The sequence below is a fragment of the Phragmites australis genome, chromosome 20 (genome assembly GCF_958298935.1).
Source record: "Phragmites australis chromosome 20, lpPhrAust1.1, whole genome shotgun sequence".
In the NCBI taxonomy this organism is placed as follows: Eukaryota; Viridiplantae; Streptophyta; class Magnoliopsida; order Poales; family Poaceae; genus Phragmites; species Phragmites australis.
Genome location: NC_084940.1, coordinates 12,289,398 through 12,304,611, shown reverse-complemented (window position 1 = coordinate 12,304,611; position 15,214 = coordinate 12,289,398). Strand labels below are relative to the sequence as shown.

The 15,214-nt window shown below is 41.2% G+C and overlaps 4 protein-coding genes across 8 annotated transcripts; 2 read left to right on the top strand and 2 right to left on the bottom strand.

Annotated features, from left to right (window-relative positions):
• Nucleotides 1–221: 221 nt before the first annotated feature.
• LOC133901232 (hypersensitive-induced response protein-like protein 2) lies at nt 222–2,721 on the top strand. 4 transcript variants are annotated; one of them, XM_062342523.1, is made up of 4 exons: nt 222–437; nt 575–695; nt 1,705–1,801; nt 1,990–2,721. In XM_062342523.1, the coding sequence occupies exons 2-4, from the start codon at nt 684–686 to the stop codon at nt 2,205–2,207; spliced, it is 327 nt and encodes a 108-aa protein (XP_062198507.1). In that variant the 5' UTR covers nt 222–437; nt 575–683; the 3' UTR covers nt 2,208–2,721. The 4 variants fall into 4 exon arrangements, 2 of the variants coding, with proteins under 2 accessions (XP_062198507.1, XP_062198506.1); XM_062342522.1 differs by having other exon boundaries at nt 222–447; XR_009906690.1 differs by lacking the exon at nt 1,990–2,721 and adding an exon at nt 1,517–1,600 and having other exon boundaries at nt 222–695; nt 1,705–1,802.
• Nucleotides 2,722–4,307: 1,586 nt separating this feature from the next.
• On the bottom strand, nt 4,308–8,309 carry LOC133901465 (uncharacterized). Its single transcript, XM_062342826.1, has 6 exons — nt 8,302–8,309; nt 7,316–8,001; nt 6,492–6,600; nt 6,204–6,396; nt 5,966–6,102; nt 4,308–4,808 (listed from the first exon to the last, which is right to left on the bottom strand). The coding sequence occupies exons 1-6, from the start codon at nt 8,307–8,309 to the stop codon at nt 4,727–4,729; spliced, it is 1,215 nt and encodes a 404-aa protein (XP_062198810.1). The 3' UTR covers nt 4,308–4,726.
• On the bottom strand, nt 8,144–9,930 carry LOC133901233 (uncharacterized). Of its 2 annotated transcripts, none has more exons than XM_062342526.1 (2): nt 9,501–9,930; nt 8,144–8,614 (listed from the first exon to the last, which is right to left on the bottom strand). In XM_062342526.1, exons 1-2 carry the CDS (start codon nt 9,641–9,643, stop codon nt 8,515–8,517), a joined length of 243 nt encoding a protein of 80 aa, XP_062198510.1. In that variant the 5' UTR covers nt 9,644–9,930; the 3' UTR covers nt 8,144–8,514. The 2 variants fall into 2 exon arrangements, with proteins under 2 accessions (XP_062198510.1, XP_062198509.1); XM_062342525.1 differs by having other exon boundaries at nt 8,144–8,607; nt 9,501–9,866.
• Nucleotides 9,931–11,754: 1,824 nt separating this feature from the next.
• On the top strand, nt 11,755–15,213 carry LOC133901231 (mitochondrial outer membrane protein porin 1-like). Its single transcript, XM_062342521.1, has 6 exons — nt 11,755–12,004; nt 12,151–12,218; nt 13,300–13,410; nt 13,652–13,741; nt 13,827–14,035; nt 14,683–15,213. The coding sequence occupies exons 1-6, from the start codon at nt 11,959–11,961 to the stop codon at nt 14,987–14,989; spliced, it is 831 nt and encodes a 276-aa protein (XP_062198505.1). The 5' UTR covers nt 11,755–11,958; the 3' UTR covers nt 14,990–15,213.
• The last annotated feature ends 1 nt before the right edge of the window (nt 15,214 follows it).

Sequence of the window (15,214 nt, the reverse complement as noted above, 5' to 3'; positions counted from 1 at the left end):
CGGGTTAGCTTATCACAAATTCTGTCTTGGTGGTGATCTTATCCTATTTAATGACATCTTCTTTGATGTGTGTGCCGTGTTTTGGCCTTATTTGTGATGTCAAAACTTGTTGTATCGTAAGCTTGAAGTAATATTTGAAATCATTCATAGTCGCTTCTATATCTGAGCTATCTATAAAGTAATTGCTCTTGAAGGCAGGATATGCTTGGACGACAAATGAGTGGCTTTCTCGTGTGCAGATGAGACATGGGTCAGATTCTGGGTTTAGTGCAGGTTGATCAGTCAACTGTAGCCATCAAAGAAACTTTTGGCAAGTTTAACGAGGTCCTGGAGCCTGGTTGCCACTTCTTACCGTGGTGCATAGGACAGCAGATTGCTGGTTACCTCTCCTTGCTTGTGCGACAACTGTGGATGTCCGCTGTGAAACAAAGACAAAGGCTTTCTCCAGTACCACTCTATTATCTTCGTTTTATGCTTTGCTGGAGTAGTTACTAAAATTAAAGAACAATTCTGGGAAGCTGCAGCATAAGAAAGAACCTTTGTGAACTCTGTTGCCTGTATTTTATTTCTTCAGGATAATGTCTTCGTCACTGCTGTTGCATCTGTGCGATACCGTGCTCTTGCTGATAAGGCATCTGACGCCTTTTACAAACTAAGCAACACCAGGGAACAAATCCAGTCCTATGTACTTGATGGTAAGTGTTCCATCTGTTTGATATTGTACTTTGTGTTTTCACTGTGTCCTGGTCTCGGTCCAATCGTGTACTCGTATTTCTACTTTAATCCTCAGCTACCTGAACTTGCCAGTATTTGGCTTTTGATCTCCTCAAGTCCTCCTTGTGTACCCTATGTGAATTTACTGTGTTTTAGGCCTGTTAATTTACCGCAATAAATTGTACTCGTTTTATTATGCTTGTTAACATCAAATAAACCAGTTCTCACAGTAGTTTTATTATGCTTGTTAACATCAAATACTCGTTCTTATTTAGTTTTTTATCAGTAAAAGGAGAAGAGAGTTCATGTTTATATTTCCCCACAATCAAATAAACCAGTTCTCATAGAGCTTCATTGCTTTATCTTCTGTCATTAGAGCTACTGTTCCAAAACTGAACTTGGATGATGCACTTTTTTTCTAGAGCACGCAGGAGCGCGCCTTTGTATTATAGATAGAAGAACAGAGCCGGTCCCTTTACAATGTCACTAAAAGCAATAGCAAACGAACACAAAAAAAAAAAAAAAAAAACCGAAAACAAGTCACAGCTACACACTAACCGGCCAAGAGCGAACTCCAGCGTCTAGCCATGCCATGGAGCCGCTAGACCCCTCGCTCCCGCCGAGATCCATAGGCGAGCCTCCACAGATATTTCTTGTAGAACGACCTCCACTCTTGGGGCAGCGTTGAATATGAGATCATTGCGATGCTTCCATAACCACCAAGCTGCAAGGATGGTCAAGGTGTTGAGTCTTTTCCTCCTGTCCTTACCCTCCCTTCATTGTGCTCGGTGCCACCAATCAGCAAATTTATCATCGGCATCAGAAGAATGATGCATTTGAGTAGAAGAATGACATTGCAAGAGCTGTTGAAGAGGAGCTTGAAAAGGTTGTCCTGCATTTTTTTTTCTGGAATTTGTCCGCTACCTGTTGTCCTTGAAGATCAAGGAAAATATTTTGAATGACTGATTTGTCTGTGCATCCGTGGTGTAGGCAATGTCTACGTACGGCTATGAGATTGTGAAAACACTTATTGTTGATATTGAGCCTGACGACCGTGTCAAGAGAGCAATGAACGGGATCAATGCTGGCAAGTACTGATTGCATGTACCTTTCACAATGATTTCTTGCTTTCAGTCTGCTTGCATCAGATTAAATTGGCAATAAAACATTTTCTCAGCATGTACAAGTTATATCAATATCGTTACATATGATTATCTGCTAGAACATGTGCCCTGAACTAATCTTATATGCCATCCTTATGATTTTACGAAACAGCTGCTAGAATGAGGGTGGCCGCCAACGAGAAAGCTGAGGCTGAGAAGATACTCCAGATCAAGAAAGCCGAAGGAGAGGCAGAGTCCAAGTACCTGGCTGGCGTGGGTATTGCAAGGCAGTGTCACGCTATAGTGGATGGGCGTCAAGCCTCTCACGGTGCTAACAGTCAGTTGAATTTGGTTTCACTGAACCGGGTTCAAAGCACAATATTCTTTTAATGAAATTCTAGAGGGACATCCTCCTCTTGATGCTCATTTTTTTTAGTGGATGGGCTGAGAGACAGCATGCTCGCCTTCTCAGAGAACGTCCCTGGGACCACTGCAAAGGATATTATGGACATGGTCCTGGTTACCCAGCACTTCGACACCATGAAGGAGACTGGGGCCTCCTCCAAGTCATCTTCGGTGTTCATCTCCCATGGTCCTGGAGCCGTCAAAGATGTCGCAGCGCAGATAAGAGATGGTCTTCTGAAGTCCAATGTGCAGTGAGATTACCGTGGGATGAAGGATTGCTTTTGTTTTGCAAAGCAGTGTTAAGTCCTGCATTTTATCCTAGAAACATTGTGTGAGAGAAATGTTAGGGAAAGAGTTATAGTACTTCCTGAGATGCATGTACACGTCCATAAAGTTGTGAATTATATGATATCGTTAGACTTCATGGATTGCAACTCAAAGTACATATTTCTGTAAAAAGAATTAGTCTACTATCTTGATTAGAGTTATTTGCGCGTGAGCCTGGATGTGCAGATTAGTCAATCATAAACTCTGCTATGCCCTATTTTGATGTCGAAAATCCATTTGGATACTCTGCTTAATATTCCAAAATACAGATTTTGAGCAAAGATTAGAATATTTGCCAAAGTGATGTTTAGTTGGGTTAATGTGTTACTGCCAATTTCCATTTTGGGACTGTAAAAGTGGCGCTGGCAGTTCGTTAATGTTTAATTAGTCTTATATTTATATATTATTACTAGTTAAATACCCGTGCGTTGCAACGGGAATCGAAAATTTTCACAAGATAATACAGATGACCGAAACATATTCCAAAATAACATAACGAAGTCCTTGTTCTTTTTGTCTGAATTCAGATGATTAAAAAATAAGTTTGATAGCTAAATACCTGTGTATTGCAACAGGAATAAAAAAAATCACGATAATACAGATGACCGAAACATATTCCAAAATAACATAACAATATTCTTGTTATTTTTGTCTGCATAGTTAGCTGCTCGTGCGTTGCCACATACGCCAAAAATTTGCGAGCTGGTATTGTCTCGTCTAGTCATCAGACTAAGTACTCAAGGCATGCAAAACAAGCTGATACTTGCGCGCGGGGCCTGGTAATTTCTTCTCCTAGAAAATATGCATATTTTACAATTAACTTTTCAAAACAAATATGATAAATAATCATTTACTACAGTAGAGACAGGGTTTGTTATATTATTAGAACGTAACGCTTGAGGGAAGAAAAAGAACAAATAACAGGACATTTGATTGGCAAAAAAATTAAACCGAAAAAAGCAAATCACCAACACACTTGAGTAATTTATATGGAACTATCTAGTTATATAGCCACATGATAAATAACAAAATCGCTTTTAGATAGAACTTGCAACTTGGATTCTAAATACAACTATGACTCAACTTTGAATACAAATAAATAAGTCCATATAAATATATTTATTTTCACAACTATCTCTTTCAAATCGTGTTGCCCATGATGCAGCTAAGATATTCTCATACACCTGCACATATTACATATCGACGTGAATTCCCATCGTACGTTAATAGACTGATCAAGAAATACCTCCTCAGTGCTTGGCCATCATGCACATGCATCATATATAAATGTAAATATATCTCATATGTAAAGTATAGTATTGTAACTTGAAATGTACATACAATGGTGCAACAAAGTAATATGCTCACCATGTAGATTAACATGTATAGCTTTTTACCATTCCATGCGTACATGAATTGCAAAACGAAATAACCAGATAAATACCTACGGCAGAATGAATTGTAAATTGTGTTAGATAAACATACTTATTACTTATTGTTTATAGTGACGTTCAAAGCAAGTTACCCATATATATTCATTAGAGTACCAGTGTGGAGTATATGTTGCCATCTATAAACATCGTCGTTCCAGCCAGGGCGTGCTACTCTCATGGCAAACATATAGTACTTGGAAATATGAATTATTTTAGGTGTGTACTGCTTGTATGGCATATCTTTACATCAATGTGGAATAGGATTTGAGTCAAGTACGATCAGAGTTCTATCCTGATCGAACACAAAAAGCAAGAATATGTTAATTTGTGCAAATGACATAAGAATCTGCAAAAAGGTAGACATTAGGATAGCGAAAACAATGGCACCAATGGACAAAGGGAAGCATTCTTACAAATTTGCAACGTGAGACATCATAGTTCATAAAAGGCTAGCTTTCTAACGATATGGCCAACTCTTGAACATCGAGTTCTTTTCTATACTTTGGGTCTCGTCCAAAATCAGACGTTTGGGAGAAAACAAAGATAGTAAGGTGCCCGTGTATTACTACGACATCCATATTTCGAACATGTACTCTATTATTACAATAGCATGAAAGTAGTCTTGGCTAAGCATCCGTGTTTTTAGTACAATCTTTTCTTCCTTCAATTTTGATGTAATAATATATGACCAAAATACACTCCATATAAGCAAGTCTTTATATTTGTATTACTCATCTATCATTATTAGAACCAGCATCCTAGATCCTCAAGCCTTGTCCTCTTTCGTCTTGACTTCTCTGACAGGTGAGGTAGTGTATATATCTTCCTAAACAGAAATTATAATTAGTCATTAGGCATTGAGTATGAATATTTTAGCTGATGGGTTGCATCTTCCAAAACAAAAATTATAATTAGTCATTAGGCATTGAGTATGAACATTTTAGCTGATGGGTTGCATCAAACAAACAATCAAACACTCTTTGCCTCATTTTTAACCATCTGGAACAATCAAGAAGTATCATATATGGTCTCTAACATCTACAAGACTCAACCCGGTCTCATTTCTCAAACCAACTCTCCTCATCTAAGTCCTAATGTAATGGCAGTCTTCTAGTTGGGATATAATTACAGAACACACCAGGGCATCAGTGGGTAAGCACAACAAAATATAGTGCATTAACACTTAACAGGCAAGTCATCCAGTATAGGATGTGTCAAAAGTAATGCAATATCTAGCATATAAAACTAAGATGTGTACAGGAAGGTAGGACGCATTGTATATATGATGCAAAAGCACTACTTGTCTTAAGATATTATTGGTCCAGACCAATGATTCATTTCTCTGCCAAGTAGAAGAGGAAGGGAACTGAGCGTTACTTTTTTGTAATATATATATATATATGTATATATATATATATGTATATATATATGTATATATATATATGTATATATATATATGTATATGTATATATATATATATATATACATATATATATATATATCTGCATTTTATTTGTAGTACATGGCTTGCTGCTCGATGTGAGGCTACTCCGGATACAACTCTCATGACTGGTGGCTTATTTCGATCACCAACGTTCGTGCTGCCATACATAGAGAAGGTGTTCAACAGAAATCTGAGCAAGGCACAGCCTCCAAAAGACTTGGAGCGTACAAACCTAGGTTCGTGCTCAGAATCAGTAATTTGTGTATGCCAGTTTATTATTCACTGTTCTTCAAAGCAAAAATAATTAGAAAAATGCCATCTAAAGGTAAAGCATCGCATCTGGGGATTATATCACTCAAAAGGAACTTCTGAATGCAAGGTTTCTTGCCAGTGTTTTCTCAAGTCAAGCATTAAAGGTGTTACTTGTAGATTAAGCTGAAGGCCATATGATAAAAAAGAAGAAAGAGGAAAGGTAACCATTAAAGTTCAGGATCTTGAGGTGTAAAGTTTAAAAATACTAAACAGAATAGGAAACAGACCTTATCTCATACGGCTTCCCATCAGGAGGTTTCTGAAGACGAATGTCATCCATAATTGAAAAATAGGAGTGGAAAAGCAAGTCTTTCACATCCGTGACTACAGTACAACTTCCAGTGATAGTACTCCATGTTCTATCCTGCAATTAGGAATAGCAAGCAATGTCTTCAAGAAATTCTAACAAACCAACATGGAGATAAACATATAACTAATAAATTGATCATCAAAAGAAAAATCTACCACAAAACAATGAACAAACAGCTTTTCTTTGCTTTCTCCAATTGCACTGAATGTGGCCATTATGGGCGCTAGAAAACCATATACTAATCCAGAAAGGACGCTTCCTGGGATGCCAACTATCAACCATAGGATCAAGATTGCAGTAGCAACAATAAGAAGCAGAAGCTTTACTACAGGTCCCACCAGCTTAGTTCTGCCTTCGAGAAAAGGAGGATGCAAAATGTGAGCACTTTGGTTAGTAATTTGATTAACTTGCCAAAAATAGAATGCAGAACATGCACACTGTACCTGATAATGCAGTAGTATGTCCAAATCAGATGCATGGGCCATAAGCCTAGAATTAGTGCAGATAATCCAATTGCCATGATAAGACATGCCCAAGGGCACAACAAAACACCTGGGATAGAAAATAATGTGAAATGAGGAGTGCATATCATGTCAGAGTTTAAAATGAATAGATAGTTAGCTGACCATATAGCATTGCATTTTTGGAATCTACATATGTCAATATTCTGTGTCATTCCATCATTCATCTGCAAAACATTAATTCCATGGATCACAGCTATTTGCGATACTGGCTGTGGTAAATTAGTACATAACAAAATTTGCATTAATAAACCAGAAACAGGACATTGAACTAAAACCTAAGTTTGAGGAATTTGATAAATTCTTATAAAAAAGAGAAAATTACATATTCTGTGATTAGCCTTCAACAATGCCGTGCCAGTTCTAAGCAAATCCAGCCCAGGATTTTCCAAGTCGAAAAATATACATAATTAGCCATTAAATCAACATAGTTAATTGAAAGCACGTTGACCATCGGTTCATCACCTAACTTCTTGTATTGCAAATTGATCATTCAAATCAAGTCGAAGCAGTTTGGTCCTAGCATAACTAAAATTAGGACAACACGCCAATTATTTAAACAGGTCCTAACTAAAATTCTCCCAAGAAAAGAGAGGAAATGATGAATCAATCATTCCCTCTACAAGCATAATAGGAAATCAAGAGAAGAAACCGCTTAAAAGCAAGAAAATGTCACAGTTGCACACATAACCCTCCCAGTTTAACACGCTTGTGCAGTGGGATGCTAAGCTGCCGCGCGAGCATACCCAGCGGGTTGGCGTGGATGCCGGTGATGACGCTGTCGCCGAGCTCGACGACGGCCTTGTCCTCGCCGAGGCGGGATGTGTAGACGCGGCCGCCGGGGTGCGAACGACCCTCGAAGACAAGCACGCGGAGGCCGAAGCGGAGGAGCTGGCGCGCGGCAGGGATCCCGGCGCGACCCGTGCCGCCGACGAGGACGAAGGCTGTTGCAGCGCCCTGAGGCGGGGTGTCCAGGGGCGGGGCGGTGGGGAAGGCGGCGGACACGCCGAAGTTGATGTGGCCCTCGCGGACGAGGAGCCCGTGGGCCGCGGCGACGAGGTGGTCGTAGGTGGCGGCCACGGTCTCGAGCACGCGCACGCGGGGGAGCGGCGCGCTCGGGTCGGCGCGCCAGGAGGCGAGGATGTGATTGCGAACGACAATGTAGTCGTTGGGCGCGTCGGCGATGGGGGCCGGGAGGAGGGGCCGCTCCTCTGGCCGAAGCTCGTCGATGGGGAACCCGAGAGATAGCACGATGAGCGCCTCCGTCTCCGTCTCCCACTGCCGTTCCTCGGCCGAGAGGCATCGCAGCCGGCGGATGCGCCGTGACGGGAGAGAGTAGCGAGGGAGGTCGGGAGATGGGGGCCAAACGAGAGGAGTCAAGAGATGGCGGGCGAACGAACGACGCAGATGATTTATGCGATGGACGGCGACGCTTCGTGCGGGCTAGCGGGCGCGATCGGACGGGCGATGCTGCGTCGGCCGTCCGGCTGTGGCAGACGGACGAATTCATTTGGTTCTTTTTATTAAGTAGTAGAGATAACAGCAGGCCATTATTCTAATTTTTAGAACAGAAATGGCAGTAAGTTGGATTTGATGTTTAGCGCTTCCGAAGAAGGAAAATCTTAATACAACTGCAAATCACACAACAATGATAGTATACAGACTCTCTAGTACTGGCAAGTCCTAAAACGAGGTTCTTGAATAATATGGCACAACATATCACTCACCAAACATGTACATTTGCACATTAGTAATTATACACCTACAACAGAACAATTTTCTTTCCATGTACACGATCTCCTTGTAACAATGCCCATCAACAATAAAATCCAGTGCTCCATTCTGCCTGGTTAAAATGAAGATGACTAGGTGCAGAGAGCAGCAAGGTCAAGGGCACAGATTACGAAGGCTTCTGATTGAGCAAGTAGGACATAGTGGTTGCGTCTCACACGTTACGGACAATCCGAACTGGTTCCAAGCATCCAGGTACTCCTTTCTCCACTCCTCTCTGAGCTCCGCAGAATCTTGGTACCATTGCCTGGTGACTCACAAAATGACGAGCAGATTTGAAAACAGAAGTAAGTGTTGCTGAACATTTAGTACATACTTGACAGGGGAAAAGGAAAAGAACATATCAGGATTCTGGGCATTATTTGGTAAGTGAAATTCTACATCGAGACTACGCTTCTGCTAATAAAAAGACATTTTGGGGCCTTGGTCAGTGATCGGATACCGACATACACTATCACGTGATTACAGTGCAGCTAGTAAATTTATGAAGAAACAGAATGCTGTCTTTTTAGTCATGCCTGCTCGAACTTGAAAGAAGAATGGGTCAGGATCCAATTCACAACAGGTTTCAAGAACTGTATCAAGTATTGGCGTGTGGAGGTTTCTCTAATTCAGAAGTGAGAAATGACGTAAGCCAGCACCTATTCATATATTTAGCATGCAGAAGAAAACTATGATCCAGGCTCTGATTAGTGGTTGCTGCTCCTTCCGAAAACTCAGCTACCAATAGAACAGGCTGCAGTCCTATACTCAGAAACATCAAATGAACAGGAAGACTAATAAATGGATTTGGTTAATTGATCAGGTTACTCATAGACATCGATTGATTAATTGACCATCTCGTGTTCAGCTGACGCCACTAACCACAGGATCAAGATCAGCCAAAGCCGTAACTAGAACACCGAGCAAGAGCACGCATCTGGATCCTCACAATTTCGAGCACCGATATCAGGAGGGCACACAGATGACACATCTCCTGAACTCCAGCAAGGAGCTAAATTCCTCGTCAATCCCGTCAGACCATGGTATTGCTACTGCTACCAGCATCAGGCACCCAAGGAAGCCAAGGACGGAGGCATTCCGTCGAACACCAGACGCGCAAGAGACCGGGGGGGGGGGGGGGGAGGCGGAGACACTCACTTGCAGACGAGGGTGCAGCTGAGGAGGTCGACGCAGTCCAGCTGCGAGAACACACGCGCCATCACGTGCGCCGGCGCCCGCAGCGCCGCCGCCGACTCCCTCCCGTCCCCCTCCTCCTCCCCTCGCCGCGGCGGCGGCGCCATGGCCGATCCGTTTCTTGAGCTGGCCACGAGGATCTCTCCTTCCCTCTTCTTCTCTCTGATCGATTAATGGGTCTCCTGATTCCCTGAGGTCGCCTGAGTTGAAATGAGTTCTCGGATCGGATTGAATTGTCTACGCTTCGCTATGGATCGCAATAAAAAAAATGAGGTTTGATTTTGACGCGATGAGATGTTAATTATCGCAGTGATAGGATAGACGAGGCGATTTTTTTCCATTACTTCTAAGCACACGTCTAGATAAAATTAAAAATATAATTAAATTTTGAACTTGAAACCGAGTTCTAACCAATTAAACTTGGAGGAAGTGACATGCTTAGTGAAACCATGAATGATTAAACAGTTGATGATAACATAATTTTCTGATGGAGATAACATAGTTTTCTTGGACATGATCAATAACCATATTTTATTGGGCCGGTTATTGTTAGGGCTGGGCCGGGCTAGGTTATGAGCCAAAATTTGGGCCATAGAATTCACTAAAAATAAGGAAAATTCATCTAAGAAAAACTAAAGTGGAAAATGGTCTGCAGTCGGCATAAATCTCTGTTAGGGATAACCTGGAATCACTAATTCCAGTTCAAAGTTCTGCGAGAAAATATTTCAGTTTGAAAAACATACAAGCAAATATGTCATGGAAAGAAAGTTAACGGCATTCTTCCTCCAGCAAAAAGTGGGGATAACTTCTATAAGTGATGAGCTGCCACTTTGGCCACTAAATAGTATGAAAATATATGTTTCTAAGAATTGAGTTATGTCACTTTCATATATCCAAAATTAATATTCCAAATAAAAGTATGGCGTACGCATTCTCGGATATGCCTTTTCTTTTTACCAAAACAAGAATACTAGTATTGTGCTACAGTATTCTTGTTTTTTTAATGATATTTTACTCTTGTTTCACATGGTAGCTCTCGCCGGGTGGATGATCACTACAGAGCAGCCAATTGATAAACACAACGTAGTATTTTTTAAAAAAGAATCAAAATTGTCCAGCTAGATAATATCAGTAAGAATAAAACCCAATCATGTATGCAAAATATTTGATCCTACATGTTTCTTATAACAATAGAACTCAATCGTGCTGAACAGAAAAGACTCATTAAGGCTTTGCCATACGCTAGAAAAGAATAAGCCTTTCATATTCGTTATGAAGGGAACCCCTTCCAACTTTTCAAATCAAATGAAAAATGCTAAAGACACAACGAAATCAACATATAACATGGTGAGTTAAGCCCTATTCTCTCTGTTTTTGATAGCGGAATATGTCCAGTTAAGCTGACTCAAGGGCCTTACAATTGGAGTATTACAGAGTTTACTTTCTTTTATAAAAAGGGCAAAGAAACAACGGCTTTTATAGCCTATGTAGTCATTGGAATAATTGTGTATATAATGTTGATGCACTAGTATAAATCAATAAAAATGCTAGTATATTATAAACATCAAAATTTCTCTTCATAACCGCAAGTTACTTTTTCTTATGGAAATAACTGCATGTTGCTTATCATAGTGTCATGGATATTGGACCCAACTGTGGTTGTTTTAAATTTTAATTTTTTTTGCTGCACAATATCTTTTGCTTCCGCCACCAAAACACTCAACTTATCCAAGGGGTCACCGTGGTCTCCGTATGTCCCGTTACATGCTGCGACAATGTCCAGCCATTTACAAACACAACTAATCCCTCACTAGAAATGGCATGATTAACGGGTGTTAGACGCAAACTCCACTCATTTTTTTAACTTGCACTTAATTCATTTGTACTTTATAAAAAGTGCTTTCAAATACTTCTTAATCCTAAATTTAAGGGGTGTGAAACCTAGACACTTCAAATGATAATGCTAGAACACACAGAGCATACGGTGATGGTGTGAATATATCTTTACTATTTAAAAAATATGTAATGATTTTTATTTTATTCTTATGTGTTTCGTTTCCGGTATTTTTAGCACAGTCCCGCGCACGTCTCAAGCCCGCTCTGGCGTAGACCTACCTGTCGCACGTGCTCTGCTCCCACGCGAGCCTACTTCTCACGTGCGGTCGTGGGTCTGCGTTACATGAGCATGTACACCTAAGTATTAGGTAAAAAAATGTAGAGAACTGGAACCGGAACGAAATAAACTAGGGTTTATCAGGGCCCACACGCAGTCTCTGCGTCTGAGCTGTGTTTTTCTCCGCCTTCATTCTCCCCCTTCCTCTCCTCCACCACGTATCCGCCGCCTCCCAATCAGCCCCCCACGCACGGCCAGCCGCTCACCACCACACCAGCTCGTCGCGTCGTATCATCCGTCGCCGGGGAGATGGTCGGGCCAGGCCTCTACACCGAGATCGGCAAGAAGGCCAGGGGTGAGTACCCATCCATCTCCGCCTCCTCTCCTCTTCTCACCATGCTTCTCCCCATCTTTCTTTTTGTGATTTTTTTGAGCTTGTTTCTTCCGTCCTGGTTCTCGTCTCTTCTTCGTCTCTTGATTGTGTGGCGTGTTTCTACGCAGATCTGCTGAACAGGGACTACCAGACCGACCACAAGTTCACCCTCACCACCTACACCTCCAATGGTGCTGTAAGTGCCCCGCTCCACCTCGCCGCCATCCCCTTCTTGGTTCTTGGATGCACGACGTTATACCGGCCAGATTGAGTAGGAATGGAACGTATCTGATTGAAGCTGCGGGGGATGGGGTTCTTGATTTTGTGGATTCATCTGTGTGATTAAGAGATTAGAGTCCTCCTGCGCGACCGTGGAGCTTGCCTGCTTTGTAGTGGGGTGAAGGCACGTGAGACAGGCAGCACAGGAGATTGATTAGATTGTTTCCCTGCTTGTAGCCCTGCTTATCTGTTGTTCCTTGCGTTTATCTGCTTGTTCCTTTTGTTCTGTAGGATTTAGCAATGTATCTTGTGCCTGTGATGCTCTTTTACTGCTTGTTTTGAATGGAAAGGGGGTTGATAGAGAAATTATCGTAGGCGTAGCAAGGGTTGGGATGATGAGGATGCATCATGGGCTTAGCCTTGGTTGTGGTTCGGAAGTTTGGGAGGCGCAGTCAAACAGCAGCATGCTTAATATCCAATTGGCATCAGGCTCATTTTTCAAGGGATGCAACACATCTTAGCAGTATGTGGGTTGGAGGACATTGGTTTGGATGGTTATATTTATTGAGTGTTTTGTGCTGTGAATAATGGCTAGTGCCGCAGCGGTTAAGGGGTTTGATGGATGGTGTCTTCACAGGCTGTTCGCTGGCTTTCTTTACATGGTTTGTCAACTTTTCAATAGCAGATTCTGATGGATTTTAGGAAAATGCTTCTGTTCTGAACCAAAACAATAGAGCCAGGGGCTAATATAAATGCAACCGAGCACCTGACTAGAGCCTTTTCCCTATCCAAAACAATAGATGGTATTGAACTCTAGTTATGATGTTACCATAGTCATGTACTCATGTTCTTCAACTCATGCTGTCTTTTGCAACTTGGCATTTGGTGGATAGTCTTGGATTGTGAATTATGTGCAATGAATGTAGAATGTAAAATAACAACGTCTAAATGTTCACCTTGATGTGAAAGTTGTTATTTTGTTTGAATCATGTGTGTGTGTTTATAGCTATGATATTATTTCTTTTGATTTTAATGTTCTTTGTTACTTCTTGATGCAGGCAATTACAGCTACTAGCACAAAGAAAGCTGATCTGATTTTCGGTGAGATCCAATCACAGATAAAGAACAAGAATATCACCGTAGATGTGAAAGCAAACTCAAACTCTAATGTAATTCCCTTTCTCTCTCTATATATACTTATGTCTGAAAATCGCATGTCATGTGCCAAAGCAGACCTGTAATATGCTCATTTCTGATGATATTGTTGCGGTCAATAATTGCAGTCTGACAAACTATCATCAAGCATGCTAATTGCGATTGATCAACAATTTGCTCTCTAACTAATTAGTTGCTCTACCGAATTCTCCACTTTCAATATTGTCCTGTTGATTGCATTGATCTTTTGTCCAGGTTATTACTACAGTTACCATTGATGAGATTGCAACGCCAGGACTGAAGACCATCTTGAGCTTTGCTGTTCCTGATCAGAAATCTGGAAAGGTAATTATCTTGTGCTCCATGTAGCGATTTGTTAAGTGGAAGCATATTGCTTACATGTATTCTGTCTTTTGATTTCTGCTTGCAGTTTGAGCTTCAGTACTTGCATGATTATGCTGGCGTTAATGCAAGCATTGGCTTGACAGCCAACCCTGTAGTCAACCTCTCCAGTGTGTTTGGAACCAAGGCTCTGGCAGTTGGTGCGGATGTCTCACTTGATACTGCCACTGGGAACTTCACCAAATACAATGCTGGACTGAGCTTCACTAATGAAGACCTTATCGCATCCCTGAACCTGTGAGTTTTCAAACTTTAGTAATCCTATAAATTTAAATTACTATGTTCAACTGTTATTTGACAACTGTTACTTATTTGATGCTTGTGACATCTTCATGGGTAAGTGCAAGTCTCACTTCAAGTCGTTCTTTTGCTGATATAGTGCACAAAAACTAGTCAAAACATAAGATATCAGTCACCATTTTTTTCATCATGTTACTGGTCCATTTTCTGATTTATTTATCAAATGTGATGTTAAAAGCAACATTATCAATTTGCTTCGCACATCTTCTTGTGCAATTAAAATAAATTGATTATTGCAAGCACAATGAAACTGTTGAAACCAACAGAGTTTGCTGAGTGCCTTATACTTTACTGCTACAAAATACCAAATTGGGTATATTCTTTTAACCAGGTTGTAATATAGGTAATATTGAAGAGCGCCTCTAAAACTGTCTGATTCTGAGCAGTTAGATTCTCAAACAACTGTCCTATGTAAATTTTCCAATAAACCACTTGAGTCTCATCCTATGTTTGCTGGTTGATGACCAAAGCTCTCTTAACTTCCTGTCATGACAGATATAACTAGTCCTATATTATGAACAGTTACAGTCTCCAGTGCTGTGTCTGCCAAATTAGATATTAACTGATTTAACATTCTCTTGCAGGAACAGCAAGGGAGACAGCCTTACTGCATCTTATTACCACACTGTCAGCCCATTGACCAGCACAGCTGTTGGGGCAGAGCTGACTCACAGCTTCTCAACCAATGAAAACACCCTCACCTTCGGTACTCAACATGCTCTGGACCCACTCACCCTTGTGAAGGCTCGCTTCAACAACTCTGGCAAGGCCAGCGCGCTGATCCAGCATGAGTGGAGACCAAAGTCACTGGTGACCATCTCTGCCGAAGTTGACACCAAGACCATTGAGAAGAGCTCAAAGGTCGGGATTGCGGTGGCCCTCAAGCCTTGATTGATTACCAAGTCTTTTTTCTAAGTTCTCGGCATGTACTTCCTTCTTAGCTGAAATTGGTATCAGCTGGAGAAAAACAGTCTGGCTTCTCATATTTTGGTTGTTGCAATATTTTGGATTTCAAGAACTGCCATGTTTCATTGAGGAATTTTCCAGCTATCGGTGTAGGACTCTGTTGAATGAGCAAACTTCACAATAATTCGAGCTCGGTAGAATTCTGAACTT

Excerpts from the sequence above, each read along its gene's own strand:
- LOC133901232 (XM_062342522.1), top strand. The coding sequence starts at position 247 with ATGGGTCAGATTCTGGGTTTAGTGCAGGTTGATCAGTCAACTGTAGCC. Across the intron at positions 448-574 it reads AAAGACAAAGGCTTTCTCCA|GATAATGTCTTCGTCACTGC; the intron begins GTACCACTCTAT and ends TTATTTCTTCAG. Across the intron at positions 696-1,704 it reads CCAGTCCTATGTACTTGATG|GCAATGTCTACGTACGGCTA; the intron begins GTAAGTGTTCCA and ends TCCGTGGTGTAG.
- LOC133901465 (XM_062342826.1), bottom strand. Across the intron at positions 6,397-6,491 it reads ACATACTACTGCATTATCAG|AACTAAGCTGGTGGGACCTG; the intron begins GTACAGTGTGCA and ends TCTCGAAGGCAG. Across the intron at positions 4,809-5,965 it reads GGGAAGCCGTATGAGATAAG|GAAGATATATACACTACCTC; the intron begins GTCTGTTTCCTA and ends ATTTCTGTTTAG.
- LOC133901233 (XM_062342525.1), bottom strand. The coding sequence starts at position 9,643 with ATGGCGCCGCCGCCGCGGCGAGGGGAGGAGGAGGGGGACGGGAGGGAG. Across the intron at positions 8,608-9,500 it reads AGCTGCACCCTCGTCTGCAA|GCAATGGTACCAAGATTCTG; the intron begins GTGAGTGTCTCC and ends GTGAGTCACCAG.
- LOC133901231 (XM_062342521.1), top strand. The coding sequence starts at position 11,959 with ATGGTCGGGCCAGGCCTCTACACCGAGATCGGCAAGAAGGCCAGGG. Across the intron at positions 13,411-13,651 it reads AAGCAAACTCAAACTCTAAT|GTTATTACTACAGTTACCAT; the intron begins GTAATTCCCTTT and ends TCTTTTGTCCAG. Across the intron at positions 14,036-14,682 it reads CTTATCGCATCCCTGAACCT|GAACAGCAAGGGAGACAGCC; the intron begins GTGAGTTTTCAA and ends ATTCTCTTGCAG.